The 27415-nt window shown below is 46.3% G+C and overlaps 1 protein-coding gene across 2 annotated transcripts in view; it reads left to right on the top strand.

The window, feature by feature from the left end:
* ABCC1 (ATP binding cassette subfamily C member 1 (ABCC1 blood group)) overlaps positions 1-27415 on the top strand; it is an 891484-nt gene that overhangs the window by 443086 nt on the left and 420983 nt on the right. For both annotated transcript variants that reach the window (XM_082260033.1, XM_082260032.1), the window contains exon 15: positions 21007-21076. In XM_082260033.1, the coding sequence (XP_082116159.1) occupies positions 21007-21076 (70 nt within the window). The remainder of the gene's footprint in view (positions 1-21006; positions 21077-27415) is intronic.

Raw genomic sequence — 27415 nt, 5'->3', positions numbered from 1 at the left:
GAGAAGCAAGGGATAACTCTATTCGAACAATAGATTTGATATATAATGTGCGTTTGCGGAGAATCCCGATGATGCTGCTATCAGTTGATGCGGAAAAGGCGTTTGACAGGGTGGCATGGAATTTTATCCGGGCCACCCTGTCACACTTAGGCCTAGGGGAATGGATGATGACGTGTATCCTATCATTGTACTCCGGTCCTACGGCGGCAGTAAGGGCAAATGGTTGGTGCTCAAGTTTTTTCAAGATAAAAAATGGCACTAGACAAGGCTGCCCCCTATCGCCGTTGATTTTTGTCTTGGCGTTAGAACCTTTACTGTGCAAAATCCGTCAAAGTGCAGAAATAGAGGGCGTACAAGTGGGTAGAGGTCAACATAAAGTGGCAGCCTACGCAGATGACCTGCTTTTTTATGTTACAAACCCTGACAGAACAATACCATCAATCCTAAAGGCTATCAGAGAGTATGGGGAAGTATCGTACTTCAAAATAAATGTGTCGAAGTCAGAGGCATTGAATGTGTCTATATTAGGGACTAGATGGAACCATATGAGATCTTCCTTTCCCTTTCAGTGGAATAAGAAATCGGTGGTGTATCTGGGGATTCACATTACAGCAGATCCGAAGGACTTGTTTGAGGCAAATTTCATTCCACTCTTAAAATCTATTAAAGCAGATCTACAAAGATGGCAGACACTATTTTTGTCATGGTTTGGGAGATGCAGCGCAGTGAAAATGAACGTATTACCTAGGTTACTGTATGCTATCCAGGCTGTTCCGATAGCAATCCCGATGACATATTTTGTACAGGCAAGGGCAGTGTTCAGAAATTTTGTGTGGGCCAGAAAATCCCCGCGAATAGGGATGCAGATCTTAACCCTCCCGAAGGTGAGAGGAGGAGTAGGGTTACCGGATCTGTTGCGGTATTATAGAGCAGCGCACCTGACGCGAGTGATGGAATGGCACGGCAGTGGGACCTTTAAACAGTGGGTGCAATTGGAAAGGGAGGCCATGAATACAACAGTGGCCTTAGCCCCATGGACTCCGATATTAAAAAATGATAAAATACATTTACATCCGACGATAGGGGCGACGGTAAGCGAAGCAATTAAAGCACAAAAAAATAGCTCGGTAGCACCAACAATATCACCAATGACCCCCTTAGGGGATAACATAAACTTTCCCCCTGGTAGAACGAATGCTAAAATTATAGGTTTAATTAATGGGGGTAGAGGACGATTGTGTGACATATGGACCCACAGGGAACCACCTACGATGACAGAAATGCTAGCATGGCCCGAAGTAAATTTAGATGCATTCAGTGCCTACCAGGTTAGACATTATTTAAAACAAATGCAGAAGACAGGCTATATCCCACGCCCCCTAACGCCATTTGAGACTTTATGTAGAGCAGAGGAGAGAATACCACATGCACTATCACATATATATGCACTTCTGGGGACATCGCGTGATTCGGAACCACTTAAATTCCTGCAAAAATGGGAAGGAGAATTAGGTATCTCCTTTAATCAGCGACAAATAAATAAAATCTTGAGACTGACTCATAAGGTATCCATAGCTAGTAGATATCAAGAAATCAGTTATAAGGTGTTAGCTAGATGGTACCGTGTTCCAGCAACACTACACAGAATGGATAGGAAACATCAGGATAGGTGCTGGAGATGCGGAGAGGAGGGTGGAACAATGGTGCATATTTTTTGGACGTGCCCAGCAATAAGGAGTTTCTGGGATGAGGTGGCTCGTATAACAGAGAACCTAACCTCGACCAAGGTACGGGATGACCCCGTGCTGTGTTTATTACATGGCACGGGGAGCTCAGTAAAGAATTATAGGAACTCTTTGTTGCCGCACTTATTGAATGCGGCTAAAGCCTGCATACCAGCATTGTGGAGACAAACACAGCCGCCTACTGTGCGGCTATGGGTTGCCAAAATTGGGGAAATTCATAGGATGGAAATGTTAACAGCCGCACGTACATGCAGGGAAGAACGTTGTAGGTTTAGATGGCAGGCATGGTCACAATATACGTGCTCAGAGGAATATTTACGACTGATAAGCTAAATACGGAAATAGGAAGTCCAGGAGACCGGGGACAGAGGAAGGTGGACTGGAGAGAGGGAAGGGGACTAGAGAGTAGAGGAAGGGGCTTTTCCCCGTCTCCTCTATTCCCCCCCCCTTTTTTTTTTTTTTTCTTTTTTTTTTTTTTTTTTTTCATGTCCTTTTCCCCCTGATCCCGCCCCCCTTACGGAGTGTCAGTGGAGGGATCCTTAGAAGCCTGACGTGCGCGTCAGGAGGGACAGTATAGATGGAATACATGAGGATGATATAGAATGATGATTGTAGAGTGGTAAATTGGCTGAACTTCCCACCCTCTAGGGCGAGGGGGAGGCGGGGGGTTTTTCTTTTTTTTTCTTCTTCTCTTTCATCTGCCCCCCCCTCCCCGTTCTTCTCTCTTTTTTTTTTTTTTTTTTTTTTTTTTCCTTGGGGTGTGTATTGTGTTTTTTTTGGCATGAAGTGGGGGGGGGATGTTAAGTAATTTATATGTGTGTTTTTGAATTTGGATGGGGAGGGTAGGGGGGAGTATCATGATGTGGCACATAATAATTATGTCACTTAAGATGGTGCAGGGGGGGGATTACCCCCCCTTTTTTTTTCCTTTTCTCCTTTTTTTTTTTTTTTTTTTTTTTTTTTCTCTCACAGAGCACAATAATTTAATAACTCCAGTATATATATATATGCAGGAGGAATACAATGGAAGGAATTGTAACACGATTGGGGTTTTTTTTTTTTTTTTTTTTTTTTTTTTCTTTCCCTTTTTTTTTTTTTTTTTTTTTTTTGTTTTTTTTCTCACGATGCAAGGTAATTTCCTCAAGATGCGAGGATCATAGAAGTAGTAAATTTTTCATTAATTCACCTTTTTTTTTGGGTTTTTTTTTTTTTTTTTTTTTTTTTTTTTTTTTTTTTTTTTTTTTCTTTCTTTTTCTTCTTTTCACGATGCAAGGTAACTTCCTCAAGATGTGAGGATCATAGAAGTAGTAATTTTTTTCATTAACTCACTTTTTTTTTTTTTGGGGGTTTTTTTTTTTTTTTTTTTTTTTTTTTTTTTTTTTTTTTTTTTTTTTTTTTTTTTTTAGGGGGGGGTGAGGGTGGGAGGGGGAGGCCAGGAGAGTACTGCTATATGCTTTTGAGAGTATTGTTTGTAGGTTTTGATGTATGTTTGGTGGATTTTATGTAATTAATATGTAATGTATTGAAAAAAACAATAAATGTAAAAATTAAAAAAAAAAAAAAATTGTCTCAGTTCCAACCTCAGAACGTTTTCAGGGTTTTTACTCAAACCTGTTCACAGTTCCCAGGAAGGAAGGCAAAGTGCGTCCAATCCTAGACCTCAAGGCGCTAAACTGCTTTGTGCGGGTACAGAAGTTCAAAATGGAGTCCATTTGAACAGTGGTGGCATCCCTGCGTCAGGGGAATTTCCTCCCCTCTATTGATATACAGGGTGCCTACCTTCACATTCCAATATGTGCCAATCACCAGCATTTTCCCCGCTTTGCTGTGGGAGAGGAGCATTATCAGTTTGTGGCGTTACCCTTTGGTCTTGCATCTGCTCCTTGGGTCTTCGCAAAAGTGTTAGCCCCGGTGCTAGCCATGCTTTGGATGTGGTCTGGGCAATTAGGGTCTACCTGGCAGCTTTGGAGTCTTTCATGAAGTTACTCTCTCTTTGTGATCACGGATGGACCTCGAAAAGGGTTGTCCACTTCCTCTGCGATGGGTCAGACAGACGGTGGTTCAGGCCTATTCCATCAGGGGTCAGGTTCCTCCTTTCCCTGTCGAGGCACACTCTACTAGGGCGTTTTGTGTCTCCTGGGCTTTCTGTCATCGGGCCTCAGTGAGGCAGGTTGGCAAGGCGGCCCACCTGGTCATCGATGCACACTTTTGCAAAGTTTTACCAAGTGCATGTGTTGGCATCTGCGGATGCTTCTTTTGGCCGCAAGGTTTGCAGGCTGCTGTTTAAGAGGACCTGATCCTTTTGTGAGAGTGTGTTGTTTTTTTCAGGTGGGCTCCAGTTGCTTGGTTAAGCTCCTGATGCCTGGTTGGCTACTGTTTAGCCTTGGGAATTTTTTTTGTTCCCACCCCTCATGTTTTACACTGCTTTGGGATTTCTCAATGGTCATCAATATCAGAAGCTGTGTCCATCAATAAACGAAAGAGAAAATGGGATTTTTGACTTACCGTACAATCCATTTCTCTGATGTTCATTGACGGACACGGCACCCACCCCTCTGTGGAGTTATAATTCTCCTGACACTGCTTGTAACAAAACTGAGGGGCTATAGCGGAGAGAGGGAGTATACTCCATGGGACTGCCCATGGGTGTAGCCAGAATTCTTTTCTGCCTAGTGTCCTACTCCTAAAATAATAAAATATGCCGCGCAATATAAAGTGCTTAGTGAATATATATCAAATGTGTATATGATCAAATCATGATTAAATAAACAGATAATATATAAATGAATAATAAAGTGCCTTATATATAAATAGTAATTCATCAAATATAATATGCAAATAATATGCAAATATCTTCAATAGTGTCTTTTTTAAAAAATCTGATAAGAGTGAATACATTTTACACATAAAAGCAATAATCAAAAAGATAAATAGTGAATAAAGTGCCAGGTGCCAATTTCCGGTGCTGTGGTGTTTATAAATATAAATAGTTCATTATAGACGTGCTTCCATAGAAAACTTCTATAGTGACCTCCACCGCAGCACCCTGTGTGCCTGGGTTCTCACCTCCTTTCCTGTGACCAAGCCGCTAAGCAAGGTCTCACTGCGTGCAATTTACCCTCTCAGGGTCGCCTTTCATGAAGTTGATGGTAAACCAGCTTTTCAGGGGGATAATTCTCCTTAATAGCCATCATTTTACCAAGCGGAGTCACATGAAAGAAATAGGGGGGTCACAATAGTGCTTATATTTTTCAAACAGCGTTTCTTTATTAAAAAGGTGGCAATGTACTCGCATGAAAAACGTACAGCATTTTGCATAGATAGGATGTAATGGCAATCGGGTAGGAATAGAAACCCTCTTGTGTGCTGCTCCTTGCTTCGTAGCAGTGATACCATCCGGGCCCCTCCCCTACGCGTATCACTGCTAATAAAAAATCAATAAATCAGAGTGCAGTCAGAATTACAGGGAATTAAAACTTTATCACTGTATCGCCCTGATAGTCAGCAAATTGATATTTCTCTTCGTACATCACGGGACACAAAGCCATAAATCATAACATATGGGTTATATAGCCACCTACAGGTGAAGGACACTGGCATCCAATCAGAAAGGATGTCCCCCTATATAACCCCTCAGGTTGTGGTCCTCCCAGGCCTCGCCACGACGGAGCCCCGGTGGATAAGGGACGAGCCTGGGAGCTGATGCCTCGCCGGGACGCATTGACCTGGAACGCCATGAGTCGCAGCGTACCTTTTTTGGCTGGCAGAACCCCCACTCAGGGTGGGAGGCGAGCTGCTTCGGAGCGGAGCCCACCCGGTCCATGGTATGGTGAGTGATGGAACGCCCCCCCCCCCCCCCCCCCCGTGTCCCTGAAACAGATCTGAGGGGGAGATGTGGGCCCACTCCTGGGGATAACAGAGCTGTGTTTCTCTGAAGGATCCCCCAGGCCTATCAGGACAGGCCCTGCCCTCCCTGCTCCCGCTGGGGGTGCTATAGTCGGCGTCTGACACCTGGGGGGTGGTTAATAAATGTTACCTTGTCCTGGGGGGTCCCTTTAGGTGGCTTTCCACGGTGGCCTCATGCCTGGGTCCTGACCGCATGGCAGCTCTGGCGGCCGCCATTTTAAGTGTGGGCATAGGCTCTCTCTGTGTAAGGGCAGTGGCCATTTTCCCTAAGCTTCCTATACTTTACTATTGGCACCATTTTATTGTAGCCTAAGGATACACAGGCAGTGTGCGGCCTCTAGTGGTGATATCTCACTTTCTGTCAGACGTTTTCATGCTGGAGATACAGAGCAGCTACTTCTCAGAGGTGATAAAGTAAGGGGTTTTTGTTCCTTTGGGATATGCCTCAGGCACACTTTTGCTCCTGCCAGCCTTTAAGGGGGACTCCGGATGCAGCACGGTATAGCGATGCGGACCGAGATCGCGATTTAAAGGGGCAGTGCACTCTTTTTTTTTTTTTTTCTAAAACTTGCAAAAGGGAGTCCCAAGGTAAAAATTCCCTCTTAGACTTTATTAGTGCGCATGCCGGACCATCCAGATCAGTCTCTCATGTCTGTCTGCAGCTTTGAAAAATCTGGCGTCAAAAGGTGGACTTTGTGATAAAACAAGTCGCTACCCAGACACGGCCACTGCCTTCTCAGTCCTCTGATTCAGAGCCTGATATGGTCGCCACGGACAATCCCATGGGTTGCGCTAAGGTGAAAGCACTGATTCTTTCAGTAAGAGAAACATTGAAAATGGATGATGAGCCCACAGTCAGGTCAGCAAGTAGTTTTTGGCTCCCGCAAAAGCCCAGAAGTTGGGCCAGGTGTTCCCTTGTCCCGAAGACTTTCACGATATAGTGAATGAGCTATGGCGTATTAAGCACGTGCTAGTGGTACAAATGCGCTTTGAACGCCGTTATCCCTTTGCTGACTCAGTCTCAAGGTGGATCACCCTGTTTCCAGAACTACCTGTGGAAGTATCCCCGGTGTTTACGGTTTGGTGGACTGATGGGTGGAATCCCTTTCCCGCCACCTGAATTTGCTGGTGGTCTCGATACTTAAACCTGTATTTGCGTCCGTCCTGGTTTCTCAGACGGTTACATAATGGGGTTACAGTGCTTAGGGGTAACTTGACGGCTGAGACAGTTCCCCCAGCTTCCCGAGTGTCAGCGGTGGGGATTGCCATACGTTGCATAGTGTGGCTGCAGAGCTGGTCGGCGGACCAGGCTTCTAAGAAGGCCTTAACTGATCTCTCCCATTTTTGGGTGAACGCCTGTTTGGGGACTCCTTAAATGAGTTAATCGAGGGCCTAAGGAGGGTAAGAGTTATCTGCTACCCCAATTGTCAAAGGCAAGGCACCTCGCAGTAAGAGGGGACCCTCTTTCACGGCTCACAGGCGGGTTTTTTCGTGCCGCAAGGGCGCGTGCAAACGGTAAACCGTTCAAAGCCTCTGGAGAATACAGGCAGGCTTGGTCAGGTAAGCCCAAGACTGGCTGGTCCGGTTCGGCGGAGAAATCCTCTTCTATGTAAAGGGGTGTCCTCTCCCGATTCTGGGCGAGGGGGGGGGGGGTGTCTGCGTTACTTTCAAGAACCCTGGACGTCTCTGATTCGGGACAAATGGGTTCACAAACTAATTCGTTCAGGGTACAAGATCGATTTTCAGTCTCGCCCAGCAGAAGGTTCTTTCCATCTAATCTCAGTCTGTCTCCAAATCGATTGAAGGATCTCAGGGAGGCAGTGCAAACTCTTTGCATGGGGAGGGATTGTGGTTACTGGCCGAATCATCCTTACTGATATGTCCTGGAGCTAAGGGCGATCAAACTCTGCCTGCTCCATTGGAAGCCTCGGCTGCATGGCTTTCCTGTTCGGGTACAATCCGATGATGCTACGGCTGTGGCCTACATCACTCATCAGGGGGTGCACCAAGAGTGTCCGGGCAGCCAGGGAAGTGGCCGAGATCCTGGTTTGGGCCGAGGCACATGTTTCAGCTCTCTCCGCTGTTCACATTCCAGGTGTGGAGAATTGGCAGACAGATTACCTGAGGAGTCAAGTTCTGGATCAGGGGGAATGGTCCCTGCATCCGGATGTTTTTCGTCTCCTGTGTGCTCGATGGGGAACTCCCGAGGTGGATCTGTGGCGTCTCGTCTGAACAAAAAAGTAGAGCGGTTTGTGGCCAGGGCTTGAGCCCTCTGGCCGACGCCACAGGAGCGTTGGTGGTGCCTTGGAACCGATATCGGCTGATTTATGCCTTTCTTCTGATACAGCTCTTTTTCAGGATCCTCTGCGGGTTGGCGGTGGAACAGGTGTCGGTGATTCTGTTGGCCCCAGACTGGCCTCGCCGGTCTTGGTATGCAGACCTGGTAAAGATGGTCATCGCATCCTCCCTGGCAGGTGCCTCTGAGAGAATCTGCTTTCTCAAGGGCCGATCTTCCATCCTGTTTTACGGCCGCTGGCTTTAACGGTGTGGCGTTTGAAGGCCAGGTGTTGAGAGACAGAGGCCTCTCTGATTCTGTGATTCCTACCTTGTTGAGAGCTAGGAAGGCTACTTCCAGGAAGATTTATCATACTTGGAAGGTGTATATTGCCTGGTGTGAGTCACAAAAGTTGCATCCTTGCTCGTTTTCAGCGACGAGGGTCTTGGCCTTCTTGCAGAAAGGAGTTTAGCAGCGCTTGGCTTTAGGTACGATGATAGGTCGAGTGTTAGCATTAGCCATTTACTTCCAACCTCCCCTGGCGTCTAAATCCTTGATCCGCACCTTTATTCAAGGGGTGTGTCACCTGGCTCCGCCGAGGAGATCCTCTTTGCCGCCGGTGGGATCTGAATTTGGTGTTGTCCGTTCTTTAACGGCCCCCCTTTGAAAATATAAGGGAGATATCTCTGCCTTTGTTGCCTCAGAAGGTTGCCTTTTTGGTGGCTATCACTTCTGCTCGCAGAGTGTCTGAGTTGGCGGCTCTGTCCTGGTGTTTGATTTCCACCTCAATTAAGATATTGTTTTGCCTTCGCTCTGTACTAAGCCCAGGAATCCCGAGGAATTTGCTTTGCATCCACTGGATGTGATTCGGCGCGTCAGGGTTTACCTGTCAGCCACGGAGTCTTTTCTGACATCTGATTCCTTGTTTGTCCTTCCTGAGGGATATCGTAAGGGTTTGGTTGTGTCTGCTGCAGCAATATCAAACTGGATCAGGCAGACAAATTGTTCAGGCCTATTCATTAAGTGGTCAGGTTCCTCCTTTCCCTGTGAGGGTGCATTTTTCTAGAGCGCTGAGTGCCTCTTGAGCTTTTCGCCATCAGGCTTCTGTTGCTCAGGTGTGTGTAAAGCTGCGACTTGATCGTCTGTGCACACTTTTACCAAATTCTACAAGGTTGATTTGTTGGCATCCTCGGATTCTTCCTTTGGCTGCAAGGTTTTGCAGGCTGCTGTTTGACAAAGAGACTTGGTTTTCTCTTTATTGGGGTGATTTTTTTGTTTGGGGGGGGGGGTAAGCTCCTATTGCTTTGGGTTGAACTTTTTTTGTCGCCCAGTTGGCTACGTTTTTTAGCCTTGGATGTACGTTAACAGTTGGTTTCGTTTTCCCACCCCTCATGCCTACACTGCTTTGTGACGTCCCAATAGTGAAGAAGCATTGAGAGCTGCGTCTGTCAAAGGACGATAGAGAAAACTGGATTTTTGTAAGAACTTTCTGTAAAAATCCTTTTCTGAGTCCTTTGACAGACGCCGCTCCCGCCCCTTTTAAAATGGGGTTGGTTTTGTCTTCTTTCACTGCTTGCTACAAAACTGATTTGAGAGCACAGTGTGTCTGGGGTTATGCCGTGACGGACAACCCCTATAGGCGTGTCGAGTGAAAAGTTTTCACTGCCTAGTCTACTCCTGTAGATGGCGCATTACCCAATAGTGAAGAAGCATTGCGAGCTGCGTTTGTAAAAGGACTCAGAGAAAAGGATTTTATGGTAAGTTCTTACAAAATAAAAAAAAAATTTGCCAGTGTCTAAAGGTGATGGTCACTGTGGAGAGTCTCTCCACATTTCTCTTCAAAGAAGAAAGATCTGCCGCATACCCCGATCAAAGATCACTAAATCTTAGGAATTAGCTATCAGATCCATCTAAAACAGTCAGTGGACTAAAAAGATGGTACCTGAGCCTCGGGAAGCAGATACGAAGTTTTGCCTGTAATGCTGTCCTTTTTAGGCGCTGGACCCCGGCATCCGGAGCCTTGGAATACCAAACCCCAAAGGCGCTCAGTGCAGGGTGTGATACAGGTCCAAGGCTGTGGCCCCTCTAAAACAAGGAGACCCAGTCCTTGATGGTCGCCAACACAAGCTCGCCTTGATGGGTGAAGATTGGATTCTTGTTTAATAACAGAATCCTGCAGCAGGACTGGTGAGTCCAGTTTAAAATATTTACACATACAGCAAACCTTGAAGGTGAAAATTGCCTGCATTATTGTAAATATTGTATGCACTGTTCCCTTTAAAAAGATAACAGAGACCAAGTGCCATGTGAGTCTTCGCATGAGACTATGGATGTTAAGCCTAGACAAAATACATCTTGTTAAGCATTATTTCTGTGCTTGTTTTTCTATTTTAACTATTTTCTCCCTGGGCTGATTACCTGAAAGGTATCAGCTGTGATAAACCAATGTGTGCATGAGACAATGAATGTTAAGCTATGCAGAATACATCTTGTTGAAAGCTCTGGCTTTTCCATAGGGATTAAAAGTATAATTTTTATCAATTGTGATTATATGAGCTTGTGCAATTTTGGGATGAAGCAGTTTCTTTAAACATTATTTCTCTATCGCTCATTGACAGACGTAGTCCTCGGTGATACAGCACCTTCGGGTTATGTTGCCTCCACAGGAGTAGGACTAGACAGGAAATGAAAAATGCTCTGGCCACACCCCAGGGGCAGTCCCCGAGGGTATATCATCTCTCTCTCCGCCACAGCAAATCAGTTTTTTTCTGTCTAGTCAGGAGTAAGGACCTAGATACCTTGCTGGGATCTTCGGTCCTGGCAGGATTTTTTTCTTAGAAAAGAATTTTTTAAGACAGCTTTTTTTCTCCAGTGTTCCTGTGAGATCTTCAAGCAAGAAAGCTGAACTGGGCGACGGGCAGGATGTTGAGATCCAGTGGTCACCCCAGTTCAGCCTACGAGCGCGTGCAGGCCATAGCTCCGCGCTGGGTCGGCCGCGACATAGTCCCACTGGACGGGGACTGACCCTGCGAGTTAAACGTCTCGCTGAAACGCCAAAGACCATGAGTCACGGCGCCCGTATTGGTCGACAGCCCTCCTACCTCGGTGGAGAGGGGTACTGTCAGGAGTTGGCGCCCGCCTGGTTCCGGTATGGTGAGTAGTATGTTCCCCCTTTCCCCCTGATGGGTCTTGTGGTGAACGCGGGCCCCTCTCTGTAATGGTAAGGATGGGTTCCCCTCTATCCTACAACATGTCACAGATCCCCCTAATTGAGTGTGATTTTTGTGTACAAGAAGCCAGGAGGCTTGGTTTGGGAGCTGACAATCTAATTGTAAAAATGTGTAAATGATTGTAGTCAGTGGCAGTACTAGAACTTTACTGTGATAGTATAAGGTATCCTACCTGTCAGTAGCCACAGGGCGATGTCTATACATGTATACTGCATTCCAGATCATTCCTCCAGCTAAGCAGATGCCTCCCGACGGCCACGGACCGCATACAGCCCGCTTGGGTCCGGTACCTCCGACCACGCTGACCACCATGGGGGTGAAGGGTTGTGAGGCCGAGATCCTTCTGCAGACATGCCGCTATTCTGTGCAGGCCGCCGCCATTGTCTGCTAGATCGCACGAGGCCGCCATTTTGGTGTAGCCTCGTGTCTCCAGCATGGGGGCGGCCATGTTTGAGGTGACTCAAACACCTCATGGAGCCAGGGGGAGGAGCCGGCAGGCGTGTTAAGGGGCAGAGCCGCCTCTTTTACCCAGGAAATAGGGCCAAAGACTTCCTGTCTGTAACAAGACAAGCACTGAGCAAGCTGATAACTTCTGTGCATCAGGGATGAGCCTTGGGGTCTGTCTCTCTCTCTGTCTCTCTTTTTTTTTTTTACTTTGTCATTTTTTGTCGCTGGCAAGTGTCTTGTATAATCATTGACCCTGCCGCATAGGTATCCCCACCTGATCCCCTCAAGGTGGCCGCAGGACCCTCCAGTACCCCACTTGTTTTTAATGCATTATCGGCAGTTTTGGAGTCTTTGGTATCCCGGGTGGAGGTGGCCTGTCAGGGACGGGGGTCAAGTAGAGACCCCCGCCTACCCCTATTGTTTATCAGATACTTCAGATACGGATTCTGAACTGGTCAATGCAGTTGCAGGTCCCTCTTAGGGGGCTGTTGTCTCAGGTAATATCTCCTCAGCAGTGAGGAGCACGTTTCTGCCTCCGCCATAGCACAAGAGTGGTGGATGCACTAGTTGTGTCCGTCCGGGAAACCTTTAGTCTTGAGGTTACACGTGCAGAGGTAGCTGAGACTGAGATTCCTTTTTGGTACTTGTTAGCCTACCAAAAGGGCGAAGGATTTTCCTTTACCCAAATGGGGTCGTTTTGAAACAAACCCCTGTTATTTCCAAACGCATGGCTAGGTGCTATCCGTTTGAGGAATTCCTCTTTATAGGATAGACTGTACCACCTGCGGTCTTGCCACAGACTTTTAGGATAAAAAGACCTCGTAACTAACGAGGACCTTCCTTTTCTGCTCATATAGAGTTGTTCGTTCCGCGAGGGCAGGCGATAAGGCGAAACCCTCCAAAGCCCCTTTAGAGGGGTTTCAAAGGGCGCTGGTCGGGTAAACAAAGAGTCCGGCTCAGCCAAGCCTGAAGAATATAGCCTGATGCGCCCCTACCCATCTCTGGGGTGGGGGGGGATGTCTTCACCGGTTTCTGGAGGACACAGGATCGAGTTTCGATCACTTCCACCGGTGCGATTCTTCCCTTCTAACATTGAACGGTTTCAGGGGTTCTATTCGAACCTATTCACAATGCCCAGGAAAGAGGGCAAGGTGCGTCCAAATCTGGACTTGGGAAGAAATAGAGTCCATCCGTACAGTGGTGGCCTCCCTGCATCAAAGAGATTTCCTGGCGTCCATAGACATATAGGATGCCTATCTTTATATCCCCATCATCGCAGGACATCAGCGTTTTTTCGCTTTCCCAAAGATCATCCCTGGTTCCCACCAGGAGACTGAACTATCTGGGCCTAAGGTTGGATACATCCTGGGCAAGAGAGTTTCTCCTTGCTGGGAAACTCCAGAAGGTTCAGTCAACGATTCGGATGTTGCTGTCCGTCAATTGGCTGGGACTGATGGTGGCCTTCTTAGAGGCAGTACCGTATACCCAGTCTCATACCCGAATTCTCCTGAAGGAGATTCTTTTTTAATGGAATCAGAATTCCGATTCCCTGGACAATCGGATCCGGTTGAGCGAGCGGACCAGGAAGTCTCCGATGCTCAACCAGGGGAAGTAATTTCTTCCGATAGTATCCAGATTACCAATAAGGGTATCGGAACTGAGAGCGATCAGATTTTGTCTGATTTACTGGATCGAGCAGCTCTAGAGCAGCCCGATTCGGATCCAATCGCATATGGCCTCTTCATCCAGAGGTTTTTCCCTAGCTGTCCCTTCATTGGGACATCCCGGATGTGGATCTGTTGGCACCTTGGCCTAACAGGAAGGTGCGGAGGTTTGTAGCTCGCGCCACGATCCTCTAGCAGACGCAGCAGAAATGCCGATCGCCCCGTGGGGGCAGTATCAGCTACGGCATGCCTTCCATCCTCTCAAGTTGCTGCGGGAACTTCTTCGCAGGATAGAGGTGGAGGGAATTCCAGTTATTCTGGAAATTCCGGATTGACCTCGTCGAGCCTGGTACGCCGACTTGGCGAGGCTAGTCGCGGACGCTCCTTGGAGACTTCCTCTCAGGGAGGATTTGCGGTCTCAGGGACCGTTCTTCCATCTTGCTTTACAGTCGCTGGCTTAATGGCCTGGCCATTGAGACCCAGGTACTGAAGGACAAGGGAGTGTCAGCTTCAGTTATTCCTACCTCCAGTTAAAGCAAGGAAAGCGACTTCCAGCACATGGAAGTCTTATATTGCATGGTGTGAATCTATTGGATTTCCCCGACAGACCTATTCGGTGACCCGAATTTTGGTCTGTCTGCAACAAGGGGTTGAGCAGAAACTATCCTTGAGCACGATCAAGGGTCAGGTTTTCGGCGTTAGCAATCTTCTTTCAAGAAACCTTTGGCTAATCATTCCTTGGTGCGGAATTTCATCCAGGGGGTGCGACATCTGGCTCCGCCAGTGTGCGCACCCTTACCGCCTGGTATCTTAATTTAGTGTGGTCGGTTCTTCAGAAACTTCTCTTTGAAGATATTAGGGAGATTCCCTTGCTTACATTCCCAGAAGGTGGCCTTCTTGGTGGCCATTACTTCTGTACGCAGGGTGTCAGAACTGGCCGCATTATCCTGTCGTTCCCCAGATCTGGTGGTTCATAGGGATAAGGTGGTTCTTCTTCCGAATCCATCCTTCCTTCCTAAAGTGGTTTTCGTAAGACGGACTCACTTTTTGTGATCACGGATAGCCCTTGAAGGGGGTTGCCTGTGTCTGCCGCGACCATATCTACATGGATCAGTCAGACGGTGGTACAGGCTTATTCTATTAAGGGTCGGAATCCTCCGTTCCCTGTTAGGGCGCACTTCACTCGAGCACTCAGTACTTCCTGGGCCTTTCGCCATCAGGAGTCAGTGGTCCAGGTATGTAAAGCGGCCACCTGGTCGTCGGTACATACCTTTACAAAATTTTATAAAATTGATGTGATGGCATCGGCGGATGCCTCATTTGGCCGCAAGGTTTTGCAGGCCGCAATTTGAGGAGACCGGTGGTCTACCTCGAGGGTTTTTTTCTGTTTGAAAATGTTTTTGTTGAGTCTCATCATTAAGGATGAGCATTGTAAACTTCTAGTTGGCACCGGTTGGGCCTTCTAGATTTGGATTTGATTTCCATTTTCCCACCCCTCATTTGTGATACTGCTCTGGGACTTCCCGAAGGTGCTGTATCACCGAGGACTACGTCTGTCAATGAGCGATAGAGAAAAATGGATTTTTGTAAAATCTTACCGTAAAATCCTTTTCTCTTAGCTCATTGACAGACGTAGTACCCGCCCCTCTGTTTTTGAGTTGGGTTGGGTTAAATTCTCTAAGCACTGCTTTTGTGACATAACTGATTTGCTGTGGCGGAGAGAGAGAGGATATACCCTCGGGGACTGCCCCTGGGGTGTGGCCAGAGCATTTTTCATTTCCTGTCTAGTCCTACTCCTGTGGAGGCAACATAACCCGAAGGTGCTGTATCACCGAGGACTACGTCTGTCAATGAGCTAAGAGAAAAGGATTTTACGGTAAGATTTTACAAAAATCCATTTTTCTTTGCCTATTTTTATCATACTGTTTTTTTTTTGTCCTGGGCTGATCACCAAAAAGGTATCCGCTGTGACAAAATTCAGCCTAAGCTGCTCTCACCCCATGTGGTTGCTGTGTTCGCCTTGGCGCATGAGCGCCTGCATGTTGGTCTCCCACCTTGATAGCGTGTCTGAGGCGAAGGCCTATTCGCACGCGTGAGAATCTTCGCCTTTAAATAAAGGCGTATGCAGCATGGAGGGCGTGTTTGAATGCAATAGGCATGGACGCCACATAGCACGCCACGCATGCCCAGTACAGCATAAATGGGTGCAGTTTAGAAGGAACTGTATCCAACGCACTAGCCTCTGCTGAGGCTGAAGGGGACACAGAGCAGCAGCTGGGTTACGTGAGTCTCTGTGGGTGTATGTACAGGCACAAACAGGTCTTGTATCTTGGGAAAATCAGTGCTGTGTGCAATAAGCTGTATAAGCTTGGCAGAATCCTTGGGTACACTGAAGTTAGTACCTCAAGTTTTGTCTTGCTATAAAGCAAGGTCTGCCCCAAAGAGGGCAGGGGGGGGGGGGGGTACAATTGGAAGAGGCACTGTGATGCCACAGTCAGGCCTGCAAGGTCTTAGCCGTGCTTCCTCTGTGTCTACTCTCCCTGAACAGCCAGAGGCGACTAGCCAATCTGAGCCATTACTGTTGTCAGGCATAGTAGCTACCCCAGGTGCTTCTGCTGCAACTTACGTCACCAAGGACAATTTGGCATCGGCATTAGCCAGCCTTCAGCGAAGATTGCAGACATAATTGCAGCATCACAAAGAGGGGAAAAAAAGACCCCCCTCACCTGAGCCAACCCTTGATTTCAGTTCAGGATTGGGCAGAGGATGTGGGAGAAGTAGCTTACATAGTTACATAGTAGGTGAGGTTGAATAAAGACAATAGTCCATCCAGTTCAACCTGTGTAGGTGTGTGTGACTGTAATCATCTAACATAGCCCTTAATCTCCTGATCCTTGAGATGCAAGTCTAAGAGTCTTTTGAAAGTCACCATACTACCCGCAGAAACCATCTCTTGTGGTAGACAATTCCACAATCTTGTAGCCCTAACAGTAAAGAACCCTCCTCGTTGCCTGAGGTTAAAACGCTTCTCCTCTAATCGCATTGTATGTCCTCGAGTCCTCATGCAATTCCTTTGAATGAACAGCTTTTTTTCTAAGCTGAGATCCCCATTAAGATATTTATAAATTGCTATCATGTCCCCTCTCAGACGTCTCTTCTCCAGGGAAAATAAATCGAGCGATTGCAGCCGCTCTTCATAGTTAAGGTCCTCCAACCCCCTAATCAGTTTAGTTGCCCTTCTCTGGACTTTCTCCAGCTCCAACACATCCCTCCTGAGGACTGGCGACCAGAACTGGACAGAATACTCCAGATGCGGTCGGACCAGTGTTTTATAAAGTGGAAGGATTATAGTCTTATCTCTGGAATACATCCCTTTCTTTATGCATGCTAATATTCTGTTGGCTTTGGAAGCTGCCGCTTGACATTGCATGCTGTTGCCTAATCTATCATCAACCAAGACTCCCAGATCTTTCTCCATTTTTGATTCCCCCAAGGGTTCCCCTCCTAACGTGTATTGTGTTTTTATGTTTTTAGTCCCCAAGTGCAAAACCTTACACTTCTCCACGTTAAACCTCATTTGCCATGTCGTTGCCCACTCCGTAATTTTGTCCAGGTCATTCTGTAGGATATCTGCTTCATGCTGTGCAGTTATTGCCCTGGCCAATTTTGTGTCATCTGCAAAAACTGATAACGAACTACTGATCCCGTCCTCAATGCTGTTTATGAATAAATTGAACAAGGTTGGTCCCAGGACTGAGCCCTGGGGGACCCCGCTTACTACCTCAGACCAGTCTGAGTATGCGCTGTTTATTACCACCCTTTGGACACGGCCTTTTAGCCAGTTCCTTATCCAAGAGCAAACCCTGCTGTCGATACCTGCAGACCTTATTTTATAAATTAAGAGCTTGTGGGGAACTGTATCAAACTCCTTAGCGAAATCCAAGTACACCACATCCACTGGTCTCCCCCTATCTAGCTCACAGCTCACCTCCTCGTAGAATGCTAAGAGATTGGTTTGACAAGAACGCCCATTTGTAAACCCGTGCTGGTTACTACTGATGATGTTGTTGTCTTTAGCATATTCTACGATATAGTCCCTTATCATCCCCTCCAAAAGTTTACATATTATTGATGTCAAGCTGACAGGCCTATAATTTCCCGGGATATGCCTCTGGCCCTTTTTGAATATCGGAATCACGTTAGCCTTCCTCCAATCCCCTGGTACATCTCCTGTCCTAATACTGTCAGCAAAGATCAGGAACAGTGGTCTAGATATAACCTTACTGAGTTCCTTGAGCACTCTCGGATGCACGCCATCCGGGCCTGGTGATTTGTTTGTGTTGAGTTTATCCAGCCTTTCCCTGATTTCACCCTCTGTTAGCCATAGTGGCAAGTCCTGTGTAATACTACTAACCATACAGTCATGGTCAGTGTACCCCTCCTTTTCCTGCGTAAAGACTGACAAGAAAAAAGCATTCAGCACGGTTGCTTTTTCAGTGTCCTCTGTAACCATCCTCCCATCATCGTTAATTATGTGTGCAATATGCTCTGCCCTAGTTTTTTTGCTGTTGATATATTTAAAGAATTTCTTTGGGTTTTTTTTACTATCCTACGCTATTTGTCTCTCAAAGTTGATTTTAGCCATCTTGATTTCTTGTTTACTTTTCTTATTTGCCTCCTTGTATTGCTGGAAGGCCGATACTGTGCCCTCTGATTTATATTTCTTGAAGGCCAATTTTTTTCCCCTAATAAGTTTTTTTTAACGCTACGGTTTAGCCAGCCAGGTTTGGCTTTGTCTCTTCTAAATGTATTTCCCATAGGAATGCACTGCAAGATGCCTTTGCTTAATATGTTCCTAAAGCATTCCCATTTTTCCTCTGTGGTCAGGGATCCCAGGGTTTGGTCCCAGTTTACCCTTTCCATCAATGAGTACAATTTGGAAAGTTTGCCCGTCTGAAGTTTAGGGTTCTTATGTTCCCCACTTGCCTTTTTATATTGTTATTTATACTAAATGTTATCATCCTGTGATCGCTAGAGCCCAGGTTGTCCTGGACTCCTACCTCCGAGATTATGTCTGGGTCATTAGTGATCAATAGATCCAGGATTGCATTTTCTCTAGTAGGGGAATCCACCAACTGTGACATGTAATTATCCAGTAAGGTTTCCGTGAATAGACGGGCCTTCTGTGAGTGTGCAGTCCCCTCCTCCCAGTCAATGTCGGGATAATTGAAGTCCCCCAATATGATGACTGATCCCAGTTTTGCCACTTTACCCATTAGTGCTAAAAATTCCAGCTCTACCTCCTCCCCTTGGTTAGGTGGCCTATAGCAAACCCCCACAACTACTTTTCCCTTATCTTCTTCCCTATCGAGTTCAACCCACACAGATTCTAAATCCATGCTCATCCCATCCGTAATGTCACTCCTTTCTAGCACCTTTATATTGTTCTTGACATAGAGACATACCCCTCCCCCTCTTTTTCCTACCCTGTCCTTCCGGTACACCGAATACCCTTGGATATTGGCCAGCCAGTCATGTGAGGGGTCGAACCAAGTTTCTGTTATTCCCACAAGGTCTATGTCCTCCTCATGTACTAACATTTCCAACTCCTCCATCTTATTAGCTAGGCTCCTGGCATTAGCATATACCCTTCTTAGTTTTATGGAAGTTAAACGTGATTGGCGGTTATGTTTATTTCTGTTTGGTCTGCAGTTGACCCGCCAATTGATGTTGTCGACCTACTGTCGCTGCTGACCCTACAACTGCCTTCAGTCCTCTGCTCCCTCCTGACTGATTCTACTTCTGAGCCCTCCCCCCCCCCGTCTCCTAGTCTAAAAGCCCCTCCAACTTGGTGGCCATCTTTCTCCCCAAAAGAGCTGTACCGTCCCCATTAAGGTGCAGCCCATCCTTACTAAAGAGCCGATAGCCGACTGAGAAGTCAGCCCAGTTCTCCAGGAACCCAAACCCCTCCTTCCCAATTCCTCAGCCACTTGTTAAGTTCCCTAATCCCCTTCTGCCTCTCCTGTGTGGCTCGAGGTACAGGCAGTATTTCAGAGAAAACCACCTTGGAGGTCATTTTCCTCAATCTATTACCTAAGTCCCTGAAATCGTTCTTAAGGATCCTCCACCTACCTTTAACTTTGTCATTAGTGCCCACATGCACCATGACCGCTGGGTCATCCCCAGCCCCACACAACAATCTGTCTGCCAGATCTGCGATGTGCCGAACTCGGGCGCCCGGTAAACAACAAACTGTTCGGTTCACGAGATCTTTTTTACAGATTGCCCTCTCTGTCCTCTTGATAATTGAGTCCCCAACTACCACAACCTTTCTCACCCTTCCTGAGTTACGGCCCCCCTTCTTCCTGATGATGACCCTATAGAAGGTCAAGCTGTGGTTTTAAATTCTGGGGAGTCAGGGTCAGAGGAGTCTGTCAGCCTCTCAAACTCAGAGATTGTTGGTTCAGTCTCCTATTTGAAATGGTCCGGTCTTGACACACATTTCCTCCCTTAGAGATAGCTGAAATCTTCTTTTCCTCTCTAGACTCAGTGCGCCCTCCTCATAGTCCTCTGACGTTTCCCATACATCCGCTTGTGGAGCAAGAAATGTGTAATGATTGGGACCATCCTAATAGCATTTTTTGTTCCTCCTAAAAGGGTTTCACTATTGTATCGTATGGAGGAAAAAGCTTACAAAGAAATGGAATATACCCACTGTGGATGCTGCCATTTCTTTGGTTAACAAGAGTTTACCCTGCCCTGTGGATAATGCCCAGGTTTTTAAAGATCCAGCAGATAAGAAGTTGGAATCTTTATTGAAAGCCACCTTTTCGGTTGCATGATCTGCAATACAACCAGCAGTAGCAGCGATAGGAGTTTGTCAGTCTTTAAAAGACTGTATGAAGCAAGTGTAAAAAGACAGTTCCTTCTCAAGGAGAGTCTGTGGAATATCTGTCAGATCTAGCTTGCACTTTGTTTCGCAGTGGATGCTCTTACGGACTTCATAAGGCAAGTGTCACGAGTTGCTCTGATGACAGTGCATATGCGCAGAATCCAGGAGGAATCTGCATTTGGCCGCAGTGTTCTGCAGGCAGCGGTGTAATCCTTTTGGTCTTCCGATGGCGGTATTTTTTGGTGTCCCCTCAAATGCATTGGTTTGGAACATCCCATATGGCATGATATATGGCTCTGTGTCCCGTGATGTACAAAGAGAATAATGGAATTTTTAATAGACTTGCCTGTAAAATCCATTTCTTGAAGTACATCATGGGACACAGAGGTCCGTTCCCCTTCTATGGGGTCTTTATTGCTTGCTACAAAACTGAGGTACATCCTGTGTGGAAGGGGTTATATAGGGGTACACCCTTTCTGATTGGTTGCCAGTGTCCTTCACCTGTAGGTGGCTATATAACCCATATTTTATGATTTATGGCTCTGTCCCATTATGTACTTGAAGAAATCAATTTTATAGGTAAGTCTGTATTAAAAAATCAATTGTTTGTAACGAAGAGGGGAGCAACGTCAGCCCACAGTATGGGATTCCTCAAACATTCCAGGATGTTGGAATGAAATCCGTATTAATCAATGAAGAAAAAATATAGTACATCACATTGTTTACATGTTTTACTATGTTATTGCTGAATTTATAGCATCTACATATAAATTCAAGGGAAGTTAAATGACTCATGGAGTTTAACAGTCCTGGATTCGGTTACCATTTGTTAATGTATTCCTTTTAGGTCATGGATGTATTGATATGAGAAATGCCACATTCTCCTGGTCCAAAAGTGATCCCCCCTCGCTGAAAGAGTAAGTTTCTTTTTTTCTGTTATTGTATTTATTACCATGTACACATACACTATTACCAACAGTATATGGACGCCAGCCTTTACACGCACATGAACTTTAATGGCACCCCAGTGTTATAGGATTCAATATTGAGTTGGCCCACCATTTGCAGGCATAACAGCTTCAACTCTTCTGTGAAGGCTGTCCACCAGGTTTAGGAGTGTGTCCTTGGGAATGTTATACCATTCTTCCAGAAGCGCATTTGTAAGGTCAGGCAGTGATGAAGGAGAGAGAGCCTGGCTCACAGTCTCCCCTCTAAATCACCCCTAAGGCTCCATGTACACGGGACGTTAGAAAAAACGTCCTGCAAAGCTATTTCTGACGCCGGGAAAAAGCAGCTGTTAAACGTGCTTTCAGTAGCTTTTTCCATTTGCGTTATTGCACGTTTGGCCACGTTGCTTTTAGCAGCGTTTTTCTGCCTCCATTCAAAATCAATGGTTCCCTATGGGAGCCTATTGATTTGAATGGAAGGCGCACCGCAAGTCAGATCAGGATGATCCGACTTGCGGCGCGACCTGCACTGTGAGAATCTTGAGGGGGAACTCCACGCCAAAAATGGGAAAAAAAACTGCGTGGGGTTCCCCCCCAGGTTCCAAACCAGGCCCTTCGGGTCCGGCATGGAATTTGAGGGTAGCCCCACGCCGAAAAAACGGCGTGGGGTCCCCCCCAAAATCCATACCAGACCCTTATCCGAGCATGCAGCCCGGCAGGCCAGGAAAGGGGAGGGGACGAGCGAGCGGCCCCACCCCCCCTGGACCACACCAGGCCACATGCCCTCAACATGGGGGGGTGTTGGTGCTTTGGGGCAGGGTGACACAAGGGGCGTGGTCTCCCGATGACGTCATCTGGCGGCCACGCCCCTAATGGCTATATAATAAGCTGCAGAGACCAGAGGCCGGCATAATCGCTGGAGACGTCGTCGGAGGAGGACCGGAGGAAGAAGGAGAGCCGACAGCCGACAGCACAAGAGCAGAAGACCGGAGAGGAGAAGACAAGAAGAGAGGACATCAGAAGGGCGGACAGCAAAAGAGCAGGAGACCCCACGGAGAGAAGACAGCAGAAGACCCCCGGAGAGGAGAGGACAGCAGAAGGGCGGACAGCAAAAGAGCAGAAGACCCCACGGAGAGAAGACAGCAGAAGACCCCCGGAGAGGAGAAGACAAGAAGAGAGGATAGCAGAAGGGCGGACAGCAAAAGAGCAGAAGACCCCCGGAGAGGAGAAGACCCCGAAGAGCCGGATGAAGATTTTTAATAAACTTTCCAAAACGTCTCCTGTCATTATTTACATACACTATCTTTTATGGGGTGAATGGGTAGGGGTACAGTGTACCCCAATACCCATTCACACAGGGAGGGGGTCCGGGATCTGGGGGGCCCCCTTGTTAAAGGGGGCTTCCAGATTCCGATCAGCCCCCTGCCCGCAGACCCCCACAACCACCGGCCAGGGTTGTGGGGATGAGGCCCTTGTCCTCATCAACATGGGGGCAGGGTGCTTTGAGGTGGGGGGTGCAGAGCTCCCCCTGCCCCAAAGCACCAACACCCCCCCATGTTGAGGGCATGTGGCCTGGTGTGGTCCAGGGGGGGTGGGGCCGCTCGCTCGTCCCCTCCCCTTTCCTGGCCTGCCGGGCTGCATGCTCGGATAAGGGTCTGGTATGGATTTTGGGGGGGACCCCACGCCGTTTTTTCGGCGTGGGGCTACCCTCAAATTCCATGCCGGACCCGAAGGGCCTGGTTTGGAACCTGGGGGGGAACCCCACGCAGTTTTTTTTCCCATTTTTGGCGTGGAGTTCCCCCTCAAGATTCTCACAGTGCAGGTCGCGCCGCAAGTCGGATCCGACTTGCGGTGCGACTTCCATTCAAATCAATAGGCTCCCATAGGGAACCATTGATTTTGAATGGAAGAAAAAAAACGTATAACGTGGCTGAACGTAGGTTCATCACGTTCAGTCACGTTTGGCCGCGTTTCTGCGTTTGAAACGTCGGGAAACACACGTTCGAACGCAATATAATTGCGTTCTAAAAAAAGTCCCTGAACGCAACTGCCTGCAAATGACTGTAAACTACCATGTGTACATGGACAGATAAGATAACATGGAGCTGCGTTCAGGGACTTCTGAAAAAAACGCCCAACTGCTCCTAAACGTCCATTTCCAGCGTCCCGTGTACATGGAGCCTTAAGGTGTTCCATTGGGTTGAGGGCAGGATTCTGTGCAGGCCAATCAAGTTCCTCCATCCCAAACTGGTTCATCCATGTCTTTATGGACTTTGCATTGTGCAGTCACTTGAAAGTACTTGGACACGAATACACTTTTTGGACTCTTTCTCAGCACATTGCACTTTGTATGTGATTGATTGTTGTACATTTGCACTGATTTTTTTATACCTATGTGGAAAATGATTTATGTTCTTTAATGTCACTATATGCACGCAATCCCTTTTGATTATTGACTCTTTATTTAATATCACGTATTTTTATTTATTCATTTATTTTTCTATTGCCGCACTGGGTCACTTTATGTGTTATATACATCAATTTATTTAACTGATCACTCCACTTCTATCTATCTTATACAATTGTCTCACTTATTTAATTTGCGCATCCATAAGTATTTTTACTTGGAATTTTTTTCTGCAATTTATCCATTGCTTGTATTGATACAATACAGAGGTGTAATTTCTATTGGATTAATTTCTCTTTATTCTTATTGGGCAGCGCCATATACCTCTCCCCTCAGCCATTAATCTTTGTAGGTTGCATACCAACCTACACGCACAGCATTTAAATGTGGGATCTAGAGTGGTGGCCTCCCTGGACATCGAGAAGGCCTTTGATACTATCGAGTGGCCTTTCTTATGGGAAGTACCTAGGCGTATGGGCTTTCAGTTACTCATACAATGGCTCTAAATAGTTTATAATAGTCCTATAGCCTAAGTCAAGATGGGTGGTGGGTTGTCAGTCCCTTTCCTGCTCCACAGAGGTACCCACCAGGGGGGGCCTCTTATCTCCAGCCCTTTTCGCCATAGCAGTAGAACCAGTGCGGAAGCGCTTCTCACCTCCTCTATTAAAGGGTTACGAATTGACTGGCTGAAGGAGAGGGTTTCCCTATTTGTGAATGACCTCCTATTATGCCTCAATAATGCAAGCCCCTCCCTCCAGGGTGCACTACGACTTTTGAATACCTACTCGGAGGACACCGGTCTCAGAGTCAGTTAGATGAAGTCCCTGTTTATGGTTGACTCTAGGGCCCGCAGTTTGGCCCCTCCGAATCTACCACTCCAATGGGTAGAAAACTAAATATTTGGTGGTTCAAATTTCCCGTAATGCCTCAGATTACCTCCCTTTTAACCTAACCCCAGTATTATAGGAAACCAAACGCAAGGCTAAAGGCATGGGAGTCGCTGCCGTTGTCACTTTTGGGCCGTATAAACCTAATCAAAATGAATATTCTCCCCAAATTCATATATCTATTCCGCCACTCACCCTCTTGGATCCGGAAGTCCTTTTTTAATCGACTTAATCATATTTTTTTCTTACTTTTCTTTGGGGTCCCAGTTCTCCACGTTTCAAACTGTCCACCCAACAAACCAAGGGGGCTTGACCTTCCCAGATTGCCATCAATATTTTCTGGCCACCCAGCTGGTGATGGCGGCTTGGTTCTCCCCTGACTTCTCTAAAACCTCCACCATGCGAGGCTGCGGTGGTCTCTTCCCTTGAGGCATTGCAGCTTCTTCGATTTAGAGGCCCTAAAGCTCCATACCCACGTACCCCCTCGATGCTTACTACCTTTAGAGCCTGGAAATCTGGCCTTAGCTGTAAACACCTTCTAGAGGGGGCAAATTCACCTTCTACTCTGCTTTGGCTCAACCTGTCCATGTCTCATTTCTATGGTGCGTGATCCGTGTGCCTATAAAGAGCATCTCACAAATTACTAATGGCACTACCTGGCCTGAAGCCCTGGTCACAATTATCAGATTTCAATCTTCCTCCTCAATATTTGTTTCGTTATCTACCGCTCTCCCATGCCTTTTCCATCCAATTTCCACATGCCTCCCTAATTTTGGCTCAACCATTCTTGAGTGTGTGCTTCAGTTGGATTGTACAGTGAAACCCACATTCCACCTATATGCCCACCTACTTTCTTTCGGTAGCTCTTCCCACCCTGTCTGGCCTTAGAGCTAAATAACAGCATGATATCCAGCACCTGGACGATGACGATTGGGACAACATTTGGGACCTCTCATTCTGTACTCTGGTCTCCTCACCGGACCGATTAATCCACAGGCCCACAGGGCCTATTACACGCCTTCTAGGCTTCATCTCATGAGTCCCTCTGATCCTTCCAAATGCTGGAGATGCGTTCTTTCCCCCTGGTGATTTTTGTCACATTTTCTGGTCCTGTCTGGTTATTGCAGGCTTTTGATCAGAGGTGTTGACTGTTATCAACGGGGTATCAGTAACTAAAACACCCTTCTAAATAGAAATCTGTATCCTGGGTCTGGTTGAAAACCTGGTTCCTACTGTGGCAGAAAGGACTTTGGTTAGCCGCCTCCTTTTCTATGCCTGAAAAGCTATCGCACTTATCTGGAAGAAGTATGCCCCTCCCTCTACTATGTTCTAGAGAACCTTTGTAAATAACATCTTCCCACTATATAAAGACACTTGGAAGTTGCTCTGCAAAATACCACAAGGTATGGTCTAAGTGGCTAGCTGATCCTACCAAGGCTACACCAAAATGAGTCACATATATTAATAGGGAAACTCTGTCCTTGATTCTCCTATACCCTACTGGGCGAGATCACCTTTGGAGTGTTTGATCTTGGTTTTTACTACTGCTCCCCGATTTCATGCTATCCTATTTACCGTATTGTTCTTTTTAGCCACACCATATATATTCATATTAAAATAGGTGTGAATAAGACTCTAGAAATGGAAAGCCCATACACACTAGCAGCGCTCAACTGGATGATAAACGAATATTGTATAAAACCATAAATAAATGTATAAAAATTATATAAAAGACCATATAGATGACACTGTCCTTAAAAGTGATAACTTCACTTAAATGCTGCACAGAGGCCTGTAAAGTTCATATAGTTCATGAGATTCCGGACTCAAATGCAATTCACCACAGTGTTAGCTCAGACACTCCTGGACCACCATCACCACACCTCAAGCGTGTCCCCCCTAGTAGTGAACACTCACCGGACCCAGGACTTATGATAGCCTTGTCATGAATACAGTGGTTTCTGTTCCGTGGTGGAGATAATCAATGTGGCTCAAAATGGCAACAATCGGAATCCTCGATAGTTAAACACTTGCACTTGGGCCTCAGCAGTTCATACAGGCAGCAGTGGCAATAAGACCATGTGAAGCAAAGAAAGGGGACCAATAGTGTAATTCCGCAAAAATAACACACTTTGATGACACCCCATTCCCCATACAATTGCACTCACATGAGGTCAACTTGATAACAGCATAAACAGCAAAACATTCGTGGGCGTCTGATTTATAGTGGCTGCTATCAAATTTATTTATATCATTAGCGCTGGGTGAGTGGGTAATTTCATTGCTTGCTCTTTTTTAGTATATATATTCATATGCTATCCATGCAAGAAACGATTGTGTCTATTCTTCTCTAGCACAGCTGCATGGGTAGCACATATGTTTCTCTTTTTTGGGGTTTTGTTTTTTTTTTTGTTTTTTCTGTAAAGCAAAAACCTCAATAAATAAATAAAAATATATATATATATATATATATATATATATATATATATATATATATATATATATATATATATATATATATATATATATATAGTTAATGTGCACGAAAAGGCAGGCGTCCCAATACCTTAGGTAATATAGTGTATATGCCTGATGTATCAGATTCAGACCTGCACATTTTTATTCTGTTTGGTGACATTCAGTAAATACTGAATTTCCTAATGCTAGAAGTTTTAAGTGTTACGTCTACAGAGCATATTTAGATGTGGCTAGAAAGTTTTGAAGAATTTGTGCTTGAATAAAGCTCTTTCCTTTAATTCTAGCAAGTTGCAATTTTTTTTTTTTTACTTTTAATCAAATATTCTATTAAGAGAAAAAAAAATATAAACAATGATCTGGTATCCTCCACTTGTTCAAAGAGTAGACCTACATATGGGAGTTCATACCAGTCCGGTAGAGTACAGCGTATATGGCCCAAATAACAGAGGCCAACACTTCAAAAATGAGCCATAAGAGCAACCGCCGCCTTAGAGGGCCCAATAGAAAGTGTTTCTCATGTGTTTCAATAATTGCAGG

This window comes from Pelophylax lessonae (genome assembly GCF_965119305.1).
Source record: "Pelophylax lessonae genome assembly, chromosome: 6".
Taxonomy (NCBI): domain Eukaryota; kingdom Metazoa; phylum Chordata; class Amphibia; order Anura; family Ranidae; genus Pelophylax; species Pelophylax lessonae.
Note: the sequence above shows the minus strand (reverse complement) of the source record. Positions and strands in the feature narration are given on the sequence as shown.